At 53.8% G+C, this 19,197-nt stretch overlaps 1 protein-coding gene across 2 annotated transcripts; it reads right to left on the reverse strand.

Moving 5' to 3' along the window:
* Positions 1-1,887: 1,887 nt before the first annotated feature.
* Positions 1,888-17,110, reverse strand: MYLK2 (myosin light chain kinase 2). Of its 2 annotated transcripts, XM_074317513.1 has the most exons (13): positions 16,964-17,107; positions 16,767-16,866; positions 14,389-16,294; positions 13,158-13,459; positions 11,470-11,575; positions 10,825-10,918; positions 8,485-8,594; positions 8,260-8,401; positions 5,104-5,174; positions 4,845-4,973; positions 4,135-4,287; positions 3,854-3,986; positions 1,888-2,842 (listed from the first exon to the last, which is right to left on the reverse strand). In XM_074317513.1, exons 2-13 carry the CDS (start codon positions 16,816-16,818, stop codon positions 2,762-2,764), a joined length of 3,279 nt encoding a protein of 1,092 aa, XP_074173614.1. In that variant the 5' UTR covers positions 16,819-16,866; positions 16,964-17,107; the 3' UTR covers positions 1,888-2,761. The 2 variants fall into 2 exon arrangements, 1 of the variants encoding a protein (XP_074173614.1); XR_012491162.1 differs by lacking the exons at positions 1,888-2,842; positions 3,854-3,986 and adding an exon at positions 4,427-4,494 and having other exon boundaries at positions 4,181-4,287; positions 16,964-17,110.
* Between the last annotated feature and the right edge of the window lie 2,087 nt (positions 17,111-19,197).

Consider the following 19,197-nt stretch of genomic DNA (forward strand, 5'->3'; position numbering starts at 1 on the left):
TTGGGCACATCACTTTCCCTCTCTGAAGCTATTTCCTCACCTGTGAAATATGGTGAATGAATACCAAATCCCATATCTTGATTGTCACAATGGCCCTAGGAGTGGCAGAGGAGAGCAAAGCTGAGGTTGTCATTTTCATATTAGAGAGGAGGAAACTGAGGCTTGTGTGAGAGTCGGCAGTCCTGGGTTCTAGTCCCAGCGGTTGCTGTCTCTGTTGAGGGGCTTTCCTCCTTTTGACCTCAGTTTCCCCAGCTGGACCCAGGCCCTGAATCTCTGCTCTCGCTGGATCTCATTTCCTCCCCCCACCCACCCCACAGCGGTGACTCATCTCTCATTATCACGCTGTGTGGCCGAGGCTCAGCCTGGGTGGGGGCCAGCGAGGCCGAGAAAACTCAGAGGAAACCACAGGCCTGGCCCAGCTGGCAGGTGGCAGGTGGGTGGGCAGTCAAGCAGGGATCCACGGCCATGCGGGCCTTGCCCATAAGCACTAAGAGCCCAAGTCAGGTTCCCCAGACCCCCCAAGCCCTGACTACAAACCCCACCGGCTCAGAGCCCAGAGTCACCCGCTCCGTGTGGCACCTGCCGCAGCAGGGACTCTTTACCCACCTGCTGGAAGAGGGAAGGGGTGGTGGCAGGGACCCTGGTCTCACCCTCCAGGCCAATGTTCATGGAGGCAGGGGACGGAGGGGATGAACTGTCATGGTCTCACAATGTGGGCAAGTCCAAGATTCTCGGGAGGCAAGCAGTGTAGCAATTAAGAGCAGGGGCTCTGCACACACAATGTGATATATAGATGATGTAGTACAGAATTATACACTTGAAACCTGTGTACCTTTACTATGTAACCATTGTCATCCCAATAAACTTTAATTAAAAAAAAAAAAAAAGAGCAGGGGCTCTGGGCCTAGATCGGGTACCAATCCTTGCTCTGCCCCTGACTAGCTATATGACCCTGAGCAACTGGCTTACCCTCCCTGAGCCTTGGCTTCCCCACCTGAGAAATGGACACAGCACAATGCCCACTAAGCAGGGTCACCGTGAGCAGTTGACGTGTTCATGAACACACGGAGTGGGGCCAGGACCGGCACCAAGCAGATGCTCAATGCGTGTCAACCGCTGTCACTGCCATTCCTGCTGGAACCAATAGATAGCTATGCCCCCAGCCAGCAGACCAGCTGTCCCACTTAGGTCAGTCCCACTTCTGACTCAGTTGTCCTCACAGCCAGAAAGGCTGCACCCCATTAGGGTTAAGCTCTCTTGCCCTGCCCCTCCAGCAGATGGAGCCCTCTCCTCGGCACTGCAGGCCTGGGGTGAGGTGAGTTGTGGCCCAGCAGAGAACAGCTCTCTCCCCAGGCCTCCTGGGAGACTCCCCATCACTGCGGGCCCAGCAAAGACTGCTCTCTGCTTACACCTTGTTCCCGTGAGAAGCAGGGTGGGCTCATGAGCAGGGCCCTGTCTGGGAAACAGAAGAGTTCATTTCAAGCCCCAGATTCCGACTGGTTAAGTAGCCTTCAAGTTCCTTTCCCTCTATGATCCTCAGTTTCCCCTTCTGTAATAAGAATAACATCTACCACATAACCTTTCTCTGAAGAGTAAATGAGTTAATATACATACAAATGCTTAAGTAGAGCCTAACACACAGTAATCACCCAATAAATGTTAGCTGGTGCTGTGACCTCCCTCTCACAGATGAAGAAACTGAGGCACCAAGTGGGGAAGCCACTTGCCCAGATCATGTACTGGGCAGTCTGGCTCCTGCGGCTGCACTGGTAACGACCACCCTGTGAACTGACTGACGTCACTAAAGCTCTTGGCACACAGTACTTCTCAGTGAACAGTGGTCACCTGTGACTTCACCCAAGTGAGTACAGAGGGAAGGAGGCCACATGCAACCTGTACATTTATTTACAAGGCACAAGCTGAGAGCAGGTTGGGGACTGCCCCATGGCCTTCTCACTCCTCCTGGGCCCGCTGACCCAGCCGCATCTGAGTCTGCGGGTGACCCCTGGGATGGGGGCCTGGAGTGGCTGGATTGAGCCAGCTTGGCCCTCAGGCAAGCTCGGGGGTGGTCTCCCATGTCCCCCAGGCCTCCCCCTCTTCCCCTCATCCAAGCCTGGCTGTCCTCTCTCTCACACCAAGTTCCTGTGTGTTGGTGGTCGCAAGGAAAGTGGGCGGGGGGCCAGGCTGGGCCAGATGGTGTGTGCTAGGCCTTATCTGTTGGGAGTGGGGAGGCGGGCCGGGGCATGGAGGTCCTCTTTCACAAAGCCTACTCTGTCTCCCTGGCAGCTGGGCCTCAGGAATCGGCTTTGCTGCCTTCCTGCCCCACCAAAAACCTCCCATCCACAACCCCAAGAGTCTCACACACTGGGACCCCCAGCCCTCCCACTTCAGCTAGGAGCAAGGCCAGGCCAGTGATGCCCAGGTGGGGACAAGCAGGGGTCACCAGGGCAGCAGTCCCAAGAGGGGAAGCCGGGGAGGGAACAATGGGGCCCGGCCTGTGGCATCTAGGCTGTGGCTGATGGGCCAGAGCCCTGTCTGGGGAAGCGTTAGCAGGAGGGGTTCAGGCTACATCCGAGGCGGCTCTTGTCCGGGAAGCAGTCGCTGTGTGGAGGCGTGGGGAGCCCCGAGCCTCCGGCCTGACGCAGCCTTGTCCTGGCCAGCCCTCCCTGGGGTCTGGCCCGTCTGCTCTGGACTTCTGGGCTGTGTGGCCTCAGCCCTGACCACTGTGCGGCTGCGTCCAGGCCCCAGCCACTCCCGGGGCTCAGACCCCCAGAGCCATCAGTGCCCCTGAGCTGCTGATCTTCTTGAAGCGGTTGGCAGCGCTGACAGCAATGAAGTTTCTCTGGGGATGAGGGAGAGGAGTCCCAGTCAGCATCAGGCAGGGGAGAAGTTGTGGGACAGCTGAGTGTCTCCTAAGGTGCCCTCCAATCCTGGGGGGGCCAGGCGCCAGGGATGAATTTTGGGCATTTTGGTGCAGTGCCCAAAATAGCCACAGGAGGCACCATGACATTGCATCTTCCAGGATTCCTTCATTCAACAGATTTGTTAGCCAGACCTAAGTACTGTTCTGCTCAAGGCGTTCCAATGGCTCCTATTTTGCTCCAAGTAAAAGATAAACCCCTCGCCATGGCCAATGAGTCTCTCCACACCCTGCTTCCCGCTCTTCTTCCACCTCGCCTACCCCTCCCCCTTGCTCATTCCATTCCATCCGTACTGGTTCCCTACCAATTTCTCACACTTGCCAACTATGCTTCTGCCTCAGGGCCTTTGCACTGGCTGTTCCCTCTGCCTGGGACACTCTTCCCCCAGGAGTACCGCACTGCTCACTCCTCACCTCCTTCAGGTCTTTTCTCACAGGCTCCTTCTCAGTGAGCCCTCCCTGACCACCTATTTAAATAGAAGTGCGACCTTTCCTCTGGCACTCTTGACCATCCCTATTTGTTTCTACAGCCCTTCCTTAAACTCTTTTAATATCTCCCACCCCCTACCAAAAGTCAGCCCACAAAGACTGAAATCCTTGCCTCTTTTATCCACTGGTGTATCCCCAGTGCCTAGAAGCAGTAGAGGCTCAATAAACATTTGTAAAATGAAGGGAGGAAGCCTGTGATGAGGTCAGAGAGCTTTTCCTGAGCCCAAGCCCCAAATGGATGCCCCTCCTTAGGGTGGAGGGGGTGGGTGGAGGGTCAGGAGCCAGGCCAGGACAAAGAGAAAAAAGTCAACCCTGTTTTCCAGACAAGGCCAGGTCTGGTCGACAGAACCTGCCAAGGCAGGGCTGGTGGGGCCTGGGATCTGGTGCCAAGAGTTCTTCCCGCCTTGCAGTCCCTCCCTTGCCCCACCCCCAGCCCAGCGGTACCTTCCAGCGCCTTTTCATGAGGTATTTCTTAAGCAAGATCTGGGACTTCAGGCGTCGATTACAGCGCTTGGCTTTCTCTGCCAGATTGTTGAGCCAGGGGTGGGCAAGGCACTGGGCAGCGCTCATGCGGGCCCTATTGGGAGGGGCAGTGTGGCAAGGGTGGGTGGCATGCCCATGAGGCATGGGAGCCTAGCCAGCCTGCCAGCCCAGTTCCCACCCTGCCTGCACACGCATGCACTGGGCTCTCACACACAGGGTTCACATCCTACAGTGAGTCTCACCCCTGGTCCTTGACAATGAGGTTGGAGACAAAGTCTTTGGCCTCATCTGACACAGCCTCGAAGGTCTCCTCGTCGAAGTACCAGTTGCCAGATAGAACATTGTTTAGGGTCTCTGTGTCATCATCTCCAAGGAAGGGGGAGAGGCCGCTTAGCCTGGAGGGAAGGGATGGCAGCGGACAGGGAGGTGAGATTGGAGATGCTGAGTCACCTTTCAGGGCTTGGGGGTTGGGGCAGATCCTAGGAGGCAGCACCATGTGCTGAAAAGACCCCCAGCCTCTTGAGTGGGACAGACCTGAGTTTGAATCTGGCTGGGTGACCTTGGGCAAGTCACTTCCCCTCTCTGAGCCTCACTCTTCTCATCTGTAAAATGGGCATAATCATCCCAGCTTCCCAGGGTTACAGTGAAGAAGAGGAATGGTGAGTGCAAAAAAATGTCCACTACCCCTCTGCCCCCACCCTGGGTCATCAGAGATCTGTCCAGAGCCCTGGGCTGGGATGCTATACCTTTAGGGGCTTTGGTCTCTCCATCTATAAAATGGGTATAAAGTTCCCCTTTCCTGGTTCTCCCTAGCACTCCCAACCCCCAACAAACCCCTGACTGAGCAAGTGGGGAGGTGGGACCACCTCACCAGGACCCCCAGGCCAAGCTTGGCTTCAGCTGCCCACCCAGGTGCCCCAACCCCAGGAACACATGCTCCCTTGGGGCTCACAGCATGTAGGTGATGACACCCATACTCCACATGTCTGTCTTATCGGAGATTTGGTCGTAATTCACCACCTCAGGTGACAGGAACTCCGGGGTCCCAAAATTCACCTTCAGCTTCTCGTTGGGGTTATACCTGGGAGGGGGGAGACCAAGAGCTCAGAACCCAGCTCCCAGCCCATTCCCAGGAACCCTCCACACCTCCCTTGGCCCCTGCCCTCCTCAGAGGCTTGCCCTGCCCTCTCCACCCCACCCCCAGGTGGTACCTCCGTGCCAGGCCAAAGTCAATGATCTTCACCAAATGGCCTGTGGTGTTGACGCACAGGATGTTCTCTGGCTGAGGAGAAGGGGTGGCCCGGATTGGCTTCTGACCCTGCTCACCCTCCCTCCCTGTCCAGGTCCACCCGTGTCCCAGGCTCCCTGGGCCTGAGGCCCAGACTGCCAGAATGGGCGGCCCATCGGAGACCCTCAGACTGGCTTGCTCCAGACACAGATGAGGCTCCTGAGGGCCCAAGAGTGACTCAGACGAGGCCTCGTAGCACAAGGCTTCTGGGAGGATTCAGTGAGATTGCCCCTCATTTACGGCCATGCAAGAACAACAATGTTAGAGCATTTCCGAGGCTGGAGAAACGGGAAGCCTGCAGAGGACAGCTGCACCCTGGGTGAGAGGCCAGGTCAGGGTCGCCACCAGGTACAGAGAGCTCCAGAGACCCGGGAAAGAAAACACCAGCTTGGGCTCCCCGAGGAAGCCTCTTGGGAACAGAGGGGCTTCACGCTGCTCCTGGTATGCTCTAAGATACGCTACTCTTGTCTCCCCAAGTTAGGAATGATGACGACATCTACAAAATATCAGGCCCTGTGTCAGTCACTTTCCACGTGTTAACTCATTAATCCTCCCAACCGCTCTATGTGGCAGAGACTGCCCATCTCCATTTCACAGTTGAGAAAACTGAGGCTGACCCAGAAGTGACTTGGCCACAGTCACCCAGCAAGTATGTGATGGAGCCAGGACTTGACTTCAGGACTCTCTGCCTCTAGCACTGGTCTGCCTGCCACTGGCCAACAAGGACCCATAGTGCACGCTACAGAGTGGGGGCTGGGGCAGACAGGACGCTTGTGGCTTGGCTTTTCTAGGGCAAGAGCCGTCTTCTCTCAGCCCCCTTGCTCCCCACCTTCAGTGTCTAACAAAGACACTGGTGCTCAGCCAAGGCTCCCAGAATTCTGTGCTCCAAGCACAGGTGAGTGTGGGAATGAAGTTACTGAGAGGCTAGTCCCTCCCTGTTCCGGGCTGCCGTCTCCTCTTCATATTGTGTCCACACAAGGACACAGGATGAATCTGAGTTTACAGGGCAGAAACATTTTAAGTAGTTAACAATGGTTAAAAGGCAGGAGATTTTGCACGAAAACCCTGATATCCTGATGGTCAACACTTCCTGAAAGAGCAGGAGCACTGAGTGAGGTGCCACTGACCCCTGAGTTGGACGAAGGTCCTCCAGTTCCCCCAGGGCCTGGGCCCTTTAACACCATTCTGTTATTCGACCGGGCTCTGTAGGCATTTGATTGGAGGCCCTTAAGGACACGCTTCCTGAAGGCCCTTTTCCTACCGATGCGTGTACTCAGAGCAGGACACTAATGGCTTTAATAGCTGACCTGGGGTCCCACTAAAACAGAGAAAGAAATGTCCTAGGCGACAATCGTTTGGGGAGACGAGACAGACTCAGGTCTCCTTTTGGAGGACACCAGACTTCCTGAGAAGCCCTGGCCTGGGAAATGGCTCACCCAACCGATTTGACTGTGAAGCCCTTTTTTGATGAAAAATGTATTGCTATCCTAAAAAAATAAAACACTTTTTAGGATACCGAGACTTAAGGTTGAGCTTCTTCCCAGGGCATTGCATTCTCATTGGGGACCCTGTTCTACCCCCCACAAATTGGCTTTCCCTGGGGAATGGCTGGTCTCCAATGCCATGGTGCTGTCTAGAAACTCAGGGGTCCCCCTCACTCTCTCCTTCCCTCCCCTTTCTCTACCCCAACCCAAACCATCAGCAATCAGAATGGCTCTATTTTCAGAATGCATCCATGGTCTGGTCACTTCCCATCCCCCCACTGCTCCTGGTTGCAGCCTCACCATCTGTCTCCTGACTTAATACAACAGCCTCTTAAATTTTCTCGGCCACGTTGGCCTCCCTGAAACCCAACTCCTTATGTCCTTGCTTCCTCCCTTATCAGGGGGATGATACTAGCACACCTGACCCAGTGGGTTATTGGGAGGGGTGCTTACTCTGAGTGGCATCTGACCCCTGGTGAGCAGGGGATGGGTATAGCCAGCTTCAGACCTCAGATGCTCTGGCCTTTGCCCACTTCTCCCATTTCACCTTGTATGGCGCCTCATTACTCTCACGCACTTTTCCATGATACTTTTAATGGTTTAAAATAATCTATTTATTTGGTCAGTATTTTATGGATGTCTGTTCCTCCCACAAACCTGCAGGCTCCATGGGACGGCGTGTGTCCCTCCTCGTCCTTAGGGGACTCCTGTGCAGTGCACAGCAGCATACTAGCAGGTATTAAATCAACGAAGGCAAGAACCATCAACCTTGCCGATGGGCGCTAACCCACCTCAGTGTGCATATTTCATCTCCACTCGCCTTGCCACTTATCCCACAAACATTAACACTTGCCATAAGGACGGGACTAGCCAGCACTCATGCTGCTCCTGTCTGCGCCACACATGGTCCCCATAACCAAGCTCCAGAGCTCCAGGCGGCCACTAACCAATTGATCCTAAAAGTTTTGCTCCCCCTGTCCTGCTGTGCAAGGAACCAAACAAGGTCAGAAGAGGGATATAAATGTTCTTTCACTAAACATTTTTGTGAGCACCTACCACGTGTATATTGCTGCACTGACACTATACGTATGGATTTGTTTTTCTGACTCCCCATCTAGAACAGAAGCTTCACGAGGGCAGGCATTTTTATCTATTTTGTTCACCCCTGGATCTCCACCACCTAGAATACGACGTGGCATGTAGTAGGACCTCAACAAATAATTGTGGAATAAATGAACAAACACTCACAGCGCCTCTCAGGGCCCTGCAATACTTATTAGAAAGTCCTGTGTGGGAGGCACTGAGCTTGGGGTTCACAGGGCTGCGAGAGACCCTTTTAACAAGTACTTAGTAGGAAACCAGAAGCTCCTGAAGGCGAGGATCAAGTCTTTTTTGTTGTTGTTTTGTTTTATCCCCGATTCCTGGTCCTTCGTAAGTGCTTAATAAACCCGTTTTGAATCTACATATGGCAGTATGGATGGAGGGAGAGAAGAAGAAGGGATGAGGGAGGATGGAGGGAATGGCTGGTTGCAACATTGATGTCAAGTCGCCAGATTCTGCTCCTGTCCCCTCGCGAGCAGCCCCAGCCCCGGTACCTTGAGGTCCAGGTGCAGGACATTCATCTTGTGCATGAAGAGGATCCCGTCGCAGATCTGCCTGACAAACACCATGGTGTCCACCTCCGTCAGCTGATAGTCCTCATCCACAATCCTCTCGAAGAGCTCTCCGCCCTCGATGCTGTGTGCACAGACCCCTCTACAGGCTGCTTCTGGGCCTCCGGCACCCCCACCCGGTGCCCCGCCCCCACTGCTGGCACTCACTACTCCATGAACAGGATGATGTCATGCGGGGTCTCCATGGCTGCATACAGCTGGATCAGATTGCGGTGGTTCAGCTGGTTCATAACCTCGATCTCAAGCATCACCATTTCCTGGGGGAACAGGGAAATCAGGGGTACCATCACAGCATCGTCACTCCCCGCCCTCCACGTGCTGTACCTGTGCCCTTGACCAGACCTTCCCTGAACCACCGCCCAGCCTCCTCCTCCTTGCTGGCCTCCTTGCCTCCCATCTCGCCCTGCCCCCAAGCCTCACCCCAGTCATTCCTGCTCCATGCCTTTGCTGTTCTTCCCCTCCACCTTCTGACTGAACACTGGGATGCCAAGGGCCCAGTCCCCCCGATCATCACTCCCTTCCCTTCACTCTCTCCCTGGGCATTCTCCTTACGCCCCTGGACTTGACCTTCCTTCCAAATGTGACTGATCTCCAAATACATATCTCCATCTCTGAGCACTCCCTTCAACTCCAGACACCCATATTTCCCATGGCCCAACAGCTATTGCCCTTGGATGTCTAACAGACATCTCAAATCTCTTACGTCCAAAATTAAACCTTTGATACGGCCCCTTCGCCACAATGGAGTTGCCCTCAGCTTGCCCATCAGAAAAGGACATCCTTCTTCACCGAGGTGTGCAGGACTGGAAGTTAGGAGCTACCCCAGCTTTCCCTCTTCTTCCTGCTTCCTCATACCCCACGTCCTCTCCATCTGTAAATCCTTTCCCTCTACATTCAAACTAGATTACAAACCCCATGACTTCTCACCTCCTCCACCGCTGCCTTCCTAGCCTAAACTAGGCCACTATTTGTCACTTTCAGAAAATTGGCAAGCCAGTTGTCACATTGGTAGCTTGAAATCAGCTATGGTAGAAATAGTTACACCATGGAAATCAGCGAATGTGACAAATCAGGCCTCTCCCCGAACTGTGCCTCCAGAGCAACATATCAATACACGCATGGCTCGCTTTCTCCCGTGATTCTGTTCCTTCATTCATATTTCGCCTTATGTACCTTCCTCAGAGGCCTAACCTCACCCCACTATCTGAACAGCCCCCATCGGCCCCGCACTCCCGGTCCCTTACCTGCCTTTTTTTTCTTTCCTAGCACTTCTCAGTTCCTGACACCATGCTTTTTGTTTTGTTTTGTTTTTTAGTTGCCTGTTTCTTGTCTCTAGCATGTCAACCCATAAGGGCCAGGACTTTTTCAGTTCACTGCCATTTCCCCAGCACCTGGCACAGTGAATGGCATAGAAAAATTGCTTAATAATTAATTAATCAATGGCTGCCTCCAATTAATTTACACAGCACAGATGGATGGAATATCTGTGATGAGCCAGGTCCATGATAGAAGCCTGAGGACCCACAGGCAATAATATGGATCCAGGCCCGGGAAGTAGAAGAGGCAGAGAAAGACAGAATCACGTAGAAAATACCTGCCTTCCAAATGTGCTTAGAGTTATGATGGGGAGTTCAGGGCTACAGCCGTCTGGAGCTGCTTCTCATATGTTCTAGGCTCCAGGCCTCTGCATGTGCTGTGGTCTCTGCCTGGGATGCCCATAACCTCACTCCGTGGCTCCCCCTGCCTCCATTCAAGGGCCCCCAGCAGGTACCTGCTGTTTTCAGCATTCAGACCTTTCCTCCCACAGTCCTCTCTGCTTGAAACACTCTTCCCTGCCTTCGCCACTGGAAAACAGCTCCTCCTCCTTCATAGCCTTCATTCAGGAGACAGCCAGTCTAGGAACTTCCTTGACCCCATGGGCTGAGACAGGAGCCTGCCCCCTCCTTACTAGCCCCACCCTAGCTTTCTGGAGTCACAGCTCACCACACCATGTGGGTAGGTTGTCATTACCTTCTCACACACCCAACTCCTTCACTCCACATGAGCCTCTACCTGCATTCATTCATTCATTCATTCATTCTTTCAACAAGCCCTGCTCTCAGCCTCCTATGAACCAGGCCTGGGCAAGGTGCTGGAGGCAGAGCTCTGAACCAGCCCCATTTATCTTGGTGCTCCCAGAGGGTGGGGACCACATTCACTTCACTTCAGGACCTCCAGTGCCCAGCACAGGGCCTGGCCCCAAGTCCACGCTCATCAGTGTTTGTTGAATTGAACCAAGCAGGGGGCACAAATATCCTGTACCTGGAAGGGAAAGTCTCCAGGTATAAGTTTACTAACTGAGGGTCTGGTTCATGGTTAGGAGCATCAGGCCTCTGTGGCAGGGCTGTCTGTCTGTCTATCTGGTGCAGACTCATGGGTAGATGTAGGTGAGAGGCTCCCACTCCAATGATCCCCCCCCCTGCATAAGCACCTCCCCACCCCCACTACCTTGTCTTTGGGTGTCTGTTTCTTGATGACCTTAGCTGCCAACTTGAGGCCTGTGGCTTTCTCTGTGCAGGTACAGACTGCTCCAAACTTGCCGCTGGAGAGAGAAGAGGCTGGGAGTGAGGGAGTTCCCAGGGGCACATGGCTGAGGGGGCCTGTGCTGTCTTCCCATCTGGATCCCCGTGTGAGATGAGGGTGCTCTCCTCAGCCAGCCCTCACTCCCTCTTGAACCTCTACTGCGGGGACCATGGCTGAACCACACAAATCATGGGTATAGGAAGGGCAGGCTCATCCAAAGGGTGACTCCTGATGTGACAACTGACAGGCTTGTGGCAAGTAGGGGTCCTGGGGCTCTGGGCTTTTTGCAAAGCTAGAACCACCTTGAAGGGGTTAGTGTGGTACCTGAAACTGAAAGACAGGAAAATCCTGTGTGCTTCCCATGGGGAACAGTGATGGTGTGTCTATGAGTGACAGTGACACGATTGTATATCAGCCATATGACAGTCTGCATGTGACAGGTGTGATCTCTAGGAGCAATTGTGTCCATGTGGGCCATGTCTAATGGGGTGTGGCTGGGCCTTGAAGGGGAAGACATGAGGCGCCAGGGGGTTCCATGATCTCCTGCTGGTTTGGGGTCCCAACTCTCACCCGCCCAATGTCTCCTTGGAGTTCATGCTGAATTGACTGTTGACATTCCCAGTCTTCAGCTCCACGATGCGGTGGGGGAAGGGAGCCGGGGGTGGTGGGCAGTCGTCTGGGGAAGCAGAGCAGAGTCGTCAGTCAGTGCCAAGAGCTTCTGAGGATCCACCCTGGCACCAACCCCTGCTGCCTAGCCTGGGCCCATATAGGGAAGTTCACTGAGTGATACCTGGGGGACAGGTGGCTCCGAGACAGGGGCTAGGGAACTCAGGTTCCAATTTCAGCTCTGCCACCAACACACACAATGGCCTTGGGAGGCCTCTGCCTCTGACAGAGGGGGACTCAGCTTCTCCTGGCACAATGGACTTCTCTGACCCTCCCACATGATAAGGTGTGAACACTGGGTTCCAAGCTATCTGCATTTGCACTGAAGGAGAAAAGGGCAACTATAATGGTGGAGTGCCAGATAGGGGTTACTCTGTCTGACGGGGTAGGTGATGGAAACTGCCTACCATCTCCTCTAATAATACTACAGCTGGAGGGAACCTGTGAAATGGGTGTCCAACCTGGGCATGGCCCAGGGGCAACGGGTGGGCGGGGAGGAGGCCGGAACGACGAAGTTTGGTAGGGAAAGGCTGCCACCTAGTGACAACCATGGGGAACAGCTGGTCCTGGCCGCCCACAGGCTGAATCATCGGGAATGGAAACCACTTTATAAATAGCAAGAGGCGGCAGGGAAGCCGGGCTGATGATAAATCAGATGGCCCTTGGAGGTTGTTCAGGTCCTGTCACCCCGAGGATGTGATTTCTGGGCGGGGCGGGGCACAGGTCTCTGCGGCTCCTCGGGGGAGGAGGCAGGGCTCTTGGCTGCTGCCCAGCCGCCAGGCCCTCCCACCCTGTCTGGGTGGCACTGTGCCGCTCACCAGGCAGGCTGGCGGGTCTCCCAGGGCACCTCAGCCTGGAGAGGGGGTTGTCAGGACACTCTGGGCACTCCTGACCCCATCTCACCCCACCCCCAGCCCTGCCGCATCCCTGCCCAAGCCCTTTCCCTATTCACCTACCCGCCAAGCTCACGCATGCTCAGTGGCTCCCTGCAGCCCGCTGAATAAACCTCTGGCTCCCTGTCTGATTGTCAGTTAAAGCCATTCCACAGCGCTGCCCCATCTCACGTGCCCAGCTTCCTTGGTCACTGCTCCCACACACAGACACGTGTGCTCCTCGACTAATGAACCCTCTATAGCTCCCATGACCCTCCCCACCCCGTCCAGGATGTAGTTTACCTAAGCCTGGCACTCCAGCCCTTCTGCAAACTGACTTCAAATTCCACTATGTAGAGAGTGGATGTTGCTCCAGTAAACTGCCCATCTTTTTTTAAAGCCCCATTTTAGTCAAAGTAGAAGAAAGTCAAAAGTGAGTTCTGGAGTCAGGCCGTCCTGATAAATTCAAATCCTGTCCTATCTGTAGGTTTTTGGGCACTCACTCCATTTCCTTTTTCTGAGCCTCAGTCTCCCCATCTATCAATAGGGACTAGAAGCTCGTACTTCCTGGCATTGTGTGACACTTGGATGAATCAGCCTGGGTGTGGCATGGCTCAGAGCATTTCAGTCCTCTAAACAGGGAGACATGGGGAGCCCACTTCCCTCCTCCCTCAGCCTGGGTAGACCCAGCCCCTTTACCCCCACCCACCCCTGGCCTACCCAAAATCTGGAAGCAGTCCTCCTCCCTGGCTTTGAGACAGAGGGCCTGCCCCACCTCCGATCTCTCCGAGGGCACAGCCTGGAACTCGATCCCCCTCGAGGTGTCCCCTTGCACCTTAGCCTGGCCAGCCTGGCCTGAAGCCTTCTCTTCTGCTTCCTTCTGGCTGCCTTCCAGGATGTTCTCCCCTCCTTCTGCTGCCTTGGCTTGCCGGGGATCCATGGGGACAGGGGTCACGGGCACCCCTTCAAAGATGAGCTCTGACGCCTCATTTGGGGGCTCCTGGGCCAGCGGCTTCTCGGGGCTGGAAGGTGAGAACACAGAGGTGACGCCCTTAGCAGCCACAGCCCTGCTGCGGCCTCCTCCAGCAGGTCTCAATGCTTCCAGGGCCTCATCTGCAACCTGGAGCTAATACAACTCTGCCTCCCACCCCAAGTGCATGGGGTAATGCATACCGATTCTCTTTACACAAAATCAAGGGATGTTAATAATACCGTAAATGTCTGAGGTCATTATCTTGACTATCAACACACTACTAGATCATGAAAAACTATTAATAGGATCGTTGATATGGGTAATCATTATGGATATAATTAGGGAGATTATGTAACTCTTGATTCATAAAAACTGTGTCGATGCAATTAATATTAATACATAATTCAAATTAATATGGTAAGTGCTATTGTGGTTTCCAATACATCATTAATGATCTCATTAATATGATTAACATTCAGGTAAGCATAACTGATTGCATCATAAGATTGGTGCTTTATTATGAAAAAAAGTATTAGCAATTTATGAAAGTATTAGTAAGGATCTACCAATCTGGTTATTAGTCAGCTATACCGATAATTATATTAAGAAGAGGGGTTATCCTTTCCTTCTGACATCTCGGCCCCACCCTTGGCTAGACCCAAGTTCATGGACTAACGGGAACTCTGTACTCCAGGTGCCTAGAAAAGAGGAGTTCCACCTCGGAGGTCTCTGAGGACTTCTCCTGCCTGACATTCCAGGCTTCTGATTGTCAGAAACATCGCAGTCCTGGTTTCTGCCAGGGATAAGGAGGTAAGCAGGTAGGGCCAATGCCTACTCAGGACAGAGGGAGCTGGACGTTAAAACTACCCAATGCAGCATTGAATGTAAAAACAGCAATTATGAGGACAGAAGAGCTCAGCATGATCCCTGGGGACAGAGCCCAGGACCCCTCCCGACTCTCAGACAGGGGGCATTCACCTGGAGATGACGGCTGGGCAGCTGGGGCTGTGCAGGAAGGCAGGTGAGCCCCTCCTGGCCGCTTCTTGGCACTCTGCTGCCTTCTTTTGTGCCTTGGGCTCTCCAGGGTCCTGGCTGCCTGAGGTCCCCTGCTCAGCATTGGGCTCCTTGAAACTGGTTTCTGCTGTTGCGCTCGGCTGGGGCAGGGCTGCCTGCGGCCCGGCATTGCCCTCCGCAGGCCCACTGCCCAAGCCGTCTTCTCCCTCCTGGACCTGGCTGCTAGTTGAGGGTTGGGCCAGGGCACCATCCCCTTTCTCTGGGGCAGGGGCTTTGGCACCTTTATTCAGGGTGGGTGGACTAGATCCTTTATTTGAGTCTGGGGGACCAGATTCTTTCTTTGGGCCTGGGGGACCAATTTCTTTCTTTGGGCCTGGGGGGCCAGGTTCTTTTTTCGGGCCTGGGGTGCCAGGTTCTTTTTTGGGGCCTGGGGGACCAGGTTCTTTCTTTGAGTCTGGGGAAACAGATTTTTTCTTTGGGTCTGGGGGGCCAGGTTCTTTCTTGGGGCCTGGGGGGCCAGGTTCTTTCTTTGGGCCTGGGCAGCCAGGTTCTTTTTTTGGACTTGGGGTGCCAGGCTCTTTTTCAGGGTCTGGGGGACCAGGTTCTTTCTTTGAGTCTGGGGAAACAGATTCTTTCTTTGGGTCTGGGGGACCAGGTTCTTTCTTTTGGTCTGGAGGGCCAGGTTTTTCCTTTAAGTCTGGGGAAACAGATTCTTTTTTGGGGTCTTGAGGGCCAGGTTCTTTCTTTGGATCTGGGGGGCCAGGTTCTTTCTTTGGGTCTGGGGGGCCAGGTTTTTTCTTTGGGTCTGGAGGACCAGGTTCTTTCTTTGAGTCTGGGGAAACAGATTCTTTTTTGGGGTCTTGAGGGCCAGGTTTTTTCTTTGGGTCTGGGGGGCCAGGTTCTTTCTTTAAGTCTGGGGAAACAGATTCTTTCTTTGGGTCTGGGGGGCCAGGTTCTTTCTTTAAGTCTGGGGAAACAGATTCTTTCTTTGGGTCTTGGGGGCCAGGTTCTTTCTTTAAGTCTGGGGAAACAGATTCTTTCTTTGGGTCTGGGGGGCCAGGTTCTTTCTTTAAGTCTGGGAAAACAGATTCTTTCTTTGGGTCTGGGGGGCCAGGTTCTTTCTTTAAGTCTGGGGAAACAGATTCTTTCTTTGGGTCTGGGGGGCCAGGTTCTTTCTTTAAGTCTGGGGAAGTAGATTCTTTCTTTGGGTCTGGGGGGACAGGTTCTTTCTTTGGACCTGGGGGGCCAGTTTCTTTTTTTGGGCCCAGGAGACCAGGTTCTTTCTTTGGGTCTGCAGGGCCAGATTCTTTCGTTGGGTCTGGGGGCCCAAGTTTTTTCTTTGGATCTGGGGGGTCAGATTCTTTTTCTGGGTTGGGGATACCAGTTTCTTTCTTTGCATCTGGTGGGGCAGGTTCTTTCTTTGGGCCTGGGGAGGCAGGTTCTTTTTCTTTGTCAGGGGGGCCAGGTTTTTTCTTTGGCTTTAGAGGGGCAGGTTCTTTCCTTGCGCCCAGATGGCCAGGTTCTTTCTCTGGGCCTGGGGAGCTAGGTTCTTTTTCAGGGTCTGGCGGACCAGGTTCTTTCTTTGGGTCTGGGGGGCCAGGTTCTTTTTCAGGGCCTGGGGGACCAGGTTCTTTCTTTGGTTCTGGGGGGCCATGTTCTTTTTCAGGGTCTAGGGGACCAGGTTCTTTCTTTGGGTCTGGGGAACCAGGTTCTTTCTTTGGCTCTGGGGGACCAGGGTCTTTTTCTGGACCTGGGGGACCAGGTTCTTTCTTTGGCTCTGGGGGGCCAGGGTCTTTCTTTGGGTCTGCAGGACTAGGGTCTTTCTCTGCAGCTGGGGGTCCTTCGCCTATTGCACCTTTGGGTGCCTTGTCTGCAGAGATGAGACACCAGTTAGGATCCATCCTCCGCCCCCTCCGCCCCCAGCCAGGTTGGCCAGAGACCAGCTCTGGGCCCGGGTCCCCACCCAGACAACAATTTGCAAATGCTTCTCCCCTGAACCTCTAGGGCCACTCGATGGGCTCTAGAGATGGGCTGCCAGGACCTGAGAGGCCTGTATGGGAGGCTTCTGGTCATCAGGTAGGCCTGGATGCCCCACCAGCCCTTGCTCTGTGTTTAGGTGCCATCCATGGGGGCTTCCCATTTTCACAGTCTCTCTGGAGAGGGATTCGTATAGGCCCTTGACGCAGCCCAACCCTACCCATAGATAAATCTGATTTCTGCGTCCCCCATGCTCCATACAAAGAGGACTTGGGCATAGAACTCCCACAGAGGAACCAGCCCAACCCTGGATTCAAACACCCTTTCCCAAGCTCCTCCCTCCATCTCCTGCCCCAGTTTGGCACCTGTTGATGGGCTCTGGATTTCCAATTCGACTGCTCCATTTTCTGTCGCCATAAGGTAGGGAGGCGTATGCTTCTGCTTGCCTAACTCAAGTCTTTCTAGCTGCAGAAAGAAGCATGAGGTGTGTCAGGCTGTCGGATTCCTCCTCTTATCAGGCTGAGAGGAGGCCAGAGCCAGCTGAATGAAGGGAGAGAGGTACCTGGAGCAGAGAGGGGCAACCTGGTGGCCGTCTGTTTTGCAGCGGCTGCCCAGTTGCAGTCCTGGGGCAGTTGTAACGGGCTGGGCCGGTGGGCAGAGGCGGAGGCAGGGGCGCGGGCAGGGTAGGCGGGGACGGAGGAGAGGCTCTCTTACACCAGGGGCCATGCAGCTCGGACTGCCACCACCTGTCACTCTTGGCCCCTGTTCAGAGGACACGGCATTCTTCCCATGGACCAAGTGGGGGGAGAGTGGTGTTGGAACAAGCAGGAAGAGAAAAGGGAGGGGGCACCTAGGGCCCCAGGGGAGCAGCCTCTCCCCAGGCCTTGGCTTGAACAAGATCAAGGAGGGGGCCTGGAAGAAGAGGGGCTCTCAGGCAAGGCTGAAGGGCAAGACTCTGCCCAGGCTGGGCCCTGGCTCTGCCCACTGGTATGCTAGATTTCCTGGGGTCCCCCAGAACCTGTTTAGAGCCATGCAGTCCCAAAAATAATCACCCATACCCCAGTACCCAGCTCTGTGCCCATGAGCCCTGCCCCTGGCAATTTGACCTACTTGGAGCATCTGTGGGTAAGAAATTGTCTCAGGGGAACTTGCTCAACATGCCCATGGGCCTCAAAGCCTTTTCTTTTGAAAAATATTTTTCTTGGGCTCCTGAGATGGAGGCTGCCCCCAAACGGCTGTAGTTCAGTCAGTGCTCTAGGGCCCTTCCCCAGAGCTGCTGTAGGTCTCTCCAATGGCCTGCCTGGAAGGAGGGGGCTGATGGAGAGTCTTTTCCAAGGATCCTCCCCCACCGTGGTGTCTCAGGGGCCACTCCAGCCCGAGGTGTTTGGGCTGAGATGGGACGGGAGGAGGTGTGATCCAACGGGGCTGCCATCACCCAGGGACTGTCTGCCCTGAGCCTTTCTCTGAGAATCAGCCGAGCTGAGTGCATTGGAAATAGCTCTGGAGTGGGTGTCTGGGTTCAGGTCCTGACTGTGGCAAGCCTCAGCCACTCTGTCAAACGGAGGAGACAACCGCTGCCCTCAGATGGGAGAAAGGAGGAAATGACTCAAGAACGCAGCACGTCTAAGCAATGGGAAATTATGTCTAAACTGAAAAAAGATTGAGGAAACTGTGAATGAAGTGATATGAAGCAACCTCCAAAGTGGAAAAAAATAAATACATAAAGCCCGGTGCGGCATGGCGCGTAGAGTACGCTACCATTTGGGCACAAGGAGATAAAATATGTAATATTTAACATAACACTATATGTAATAAATACAGTCTCATTCTATACACGTAAGAATTTCTTTGGCAAGGTAAGCAAGCAATAGGACCAGGGGCAGGAGGGAGACAAATGCTTACCCTTTAATTTTTTTATTTGAACCATGAACTGTATGAACTGGTTACTGTTCAAAAGGAGTGATTTGTTTTTGTTTTTATAGTGAGCAAATGTTGGGGAGGTTGGTAGAGGCTAGCCAAAACCAGAGTTGGGGCTCCTTCCCCCGTCTTGACAAGTTTTGCTCTGCCTGGTCCTCCCCACCTTCTGACCTGGCCCTCCCATCCTCCATTTCTCTCTTTCAAAGTCCAATTTGACAGCCTGCCTCTTCTAGGAAGCAACAATAGTAACTAATAATAATGCCTATCCAGTACTTGCCATGTGTGCCAGGCCCTGTTCTAAGTGCTCTTGTGTAGATTCCCTCATATGATCTTCAAAATAACCCAATGAGGTCGGTAGGACTACAGATGGGGGAACTGGGGCACGGAGAGGTTAAGTAACTTAGCCAAATCCATCTAGCTTGTAACGGGCTGAAGTGGGATCTGAATCCAGGCTCTCTGAAGGGAAGGGAGCTCCCGTTTAAAAAAAAAACAAAACAGGATTTTTTTTTTGTTGGGGAACAGTGCGTACTTCCAGGACTTTTTTCCAAGTCAAGTTGTTGTCTTTTCAGTCTTAGTTGTGGAGGGTGCAGCTCAGCTCCAGGTCCAGTTGCCATTGCTAGTTGCAGGGGGCGCAGCCCACCATCCCTTGCAAGAGTCGAGGAATCAAACCGGCAGCCTTGTGGTTGAGAGCCCACTGGCCCATGTGGGAATCGAACAGGAAGCCTCCATGTGAGGAGCACGGTGCTCCAACTGCCTGAGCCACCGAGCCGGCACCCATTTTTTTTAAGTGCCTCCTATTATTAGCTTTATCCATATACTCTTAAAACATCGTCTTGATAATATCTCTGTGGGGAGCGTTTGTCTTATTTTCGAGATGAA

This window comes from Rhinolophus sinicus, linkage group LG13 (genome assembly GCF_036562045.2).
Source record: "Rhinolophus sinicus isolate RSC01 linkage group LG13, ASM3656204v1, whole genome shotgun sequence".
In the NCBI taxonomy this organism is placed as follows: domain Eukaryota; kingdom Metazoa; phylum Chordata; class Mammalia; order Chiroptera; family Rhinolophidae; genus Rhinolophus; species Rhinolophus sinicus.

Coding starts and splice junctions, on each gene's coding strand:
- MYLK2 (XM_074317513.1), bottom strand. CDS start 16,818: ATGGCGACAGAAAATGGAGCAGTCGAATTGGAAATCCAGAGCCCATCA. Junction 13,460..14,388: donor TGCCCAGCCGTCATCTCCAG/GTGAATGCCCCC, acceptor CTCACCTTCCAG/CCCCGAGAAGCCGCTGGCCC. Junction 10,919..11,469: donor TCCAAGGAGACATTGGGCGG/GTGAGAGTTGGG, acceptor TTCTCTCTCCAG/CGGCAAGTTTGGAGCAGTCT.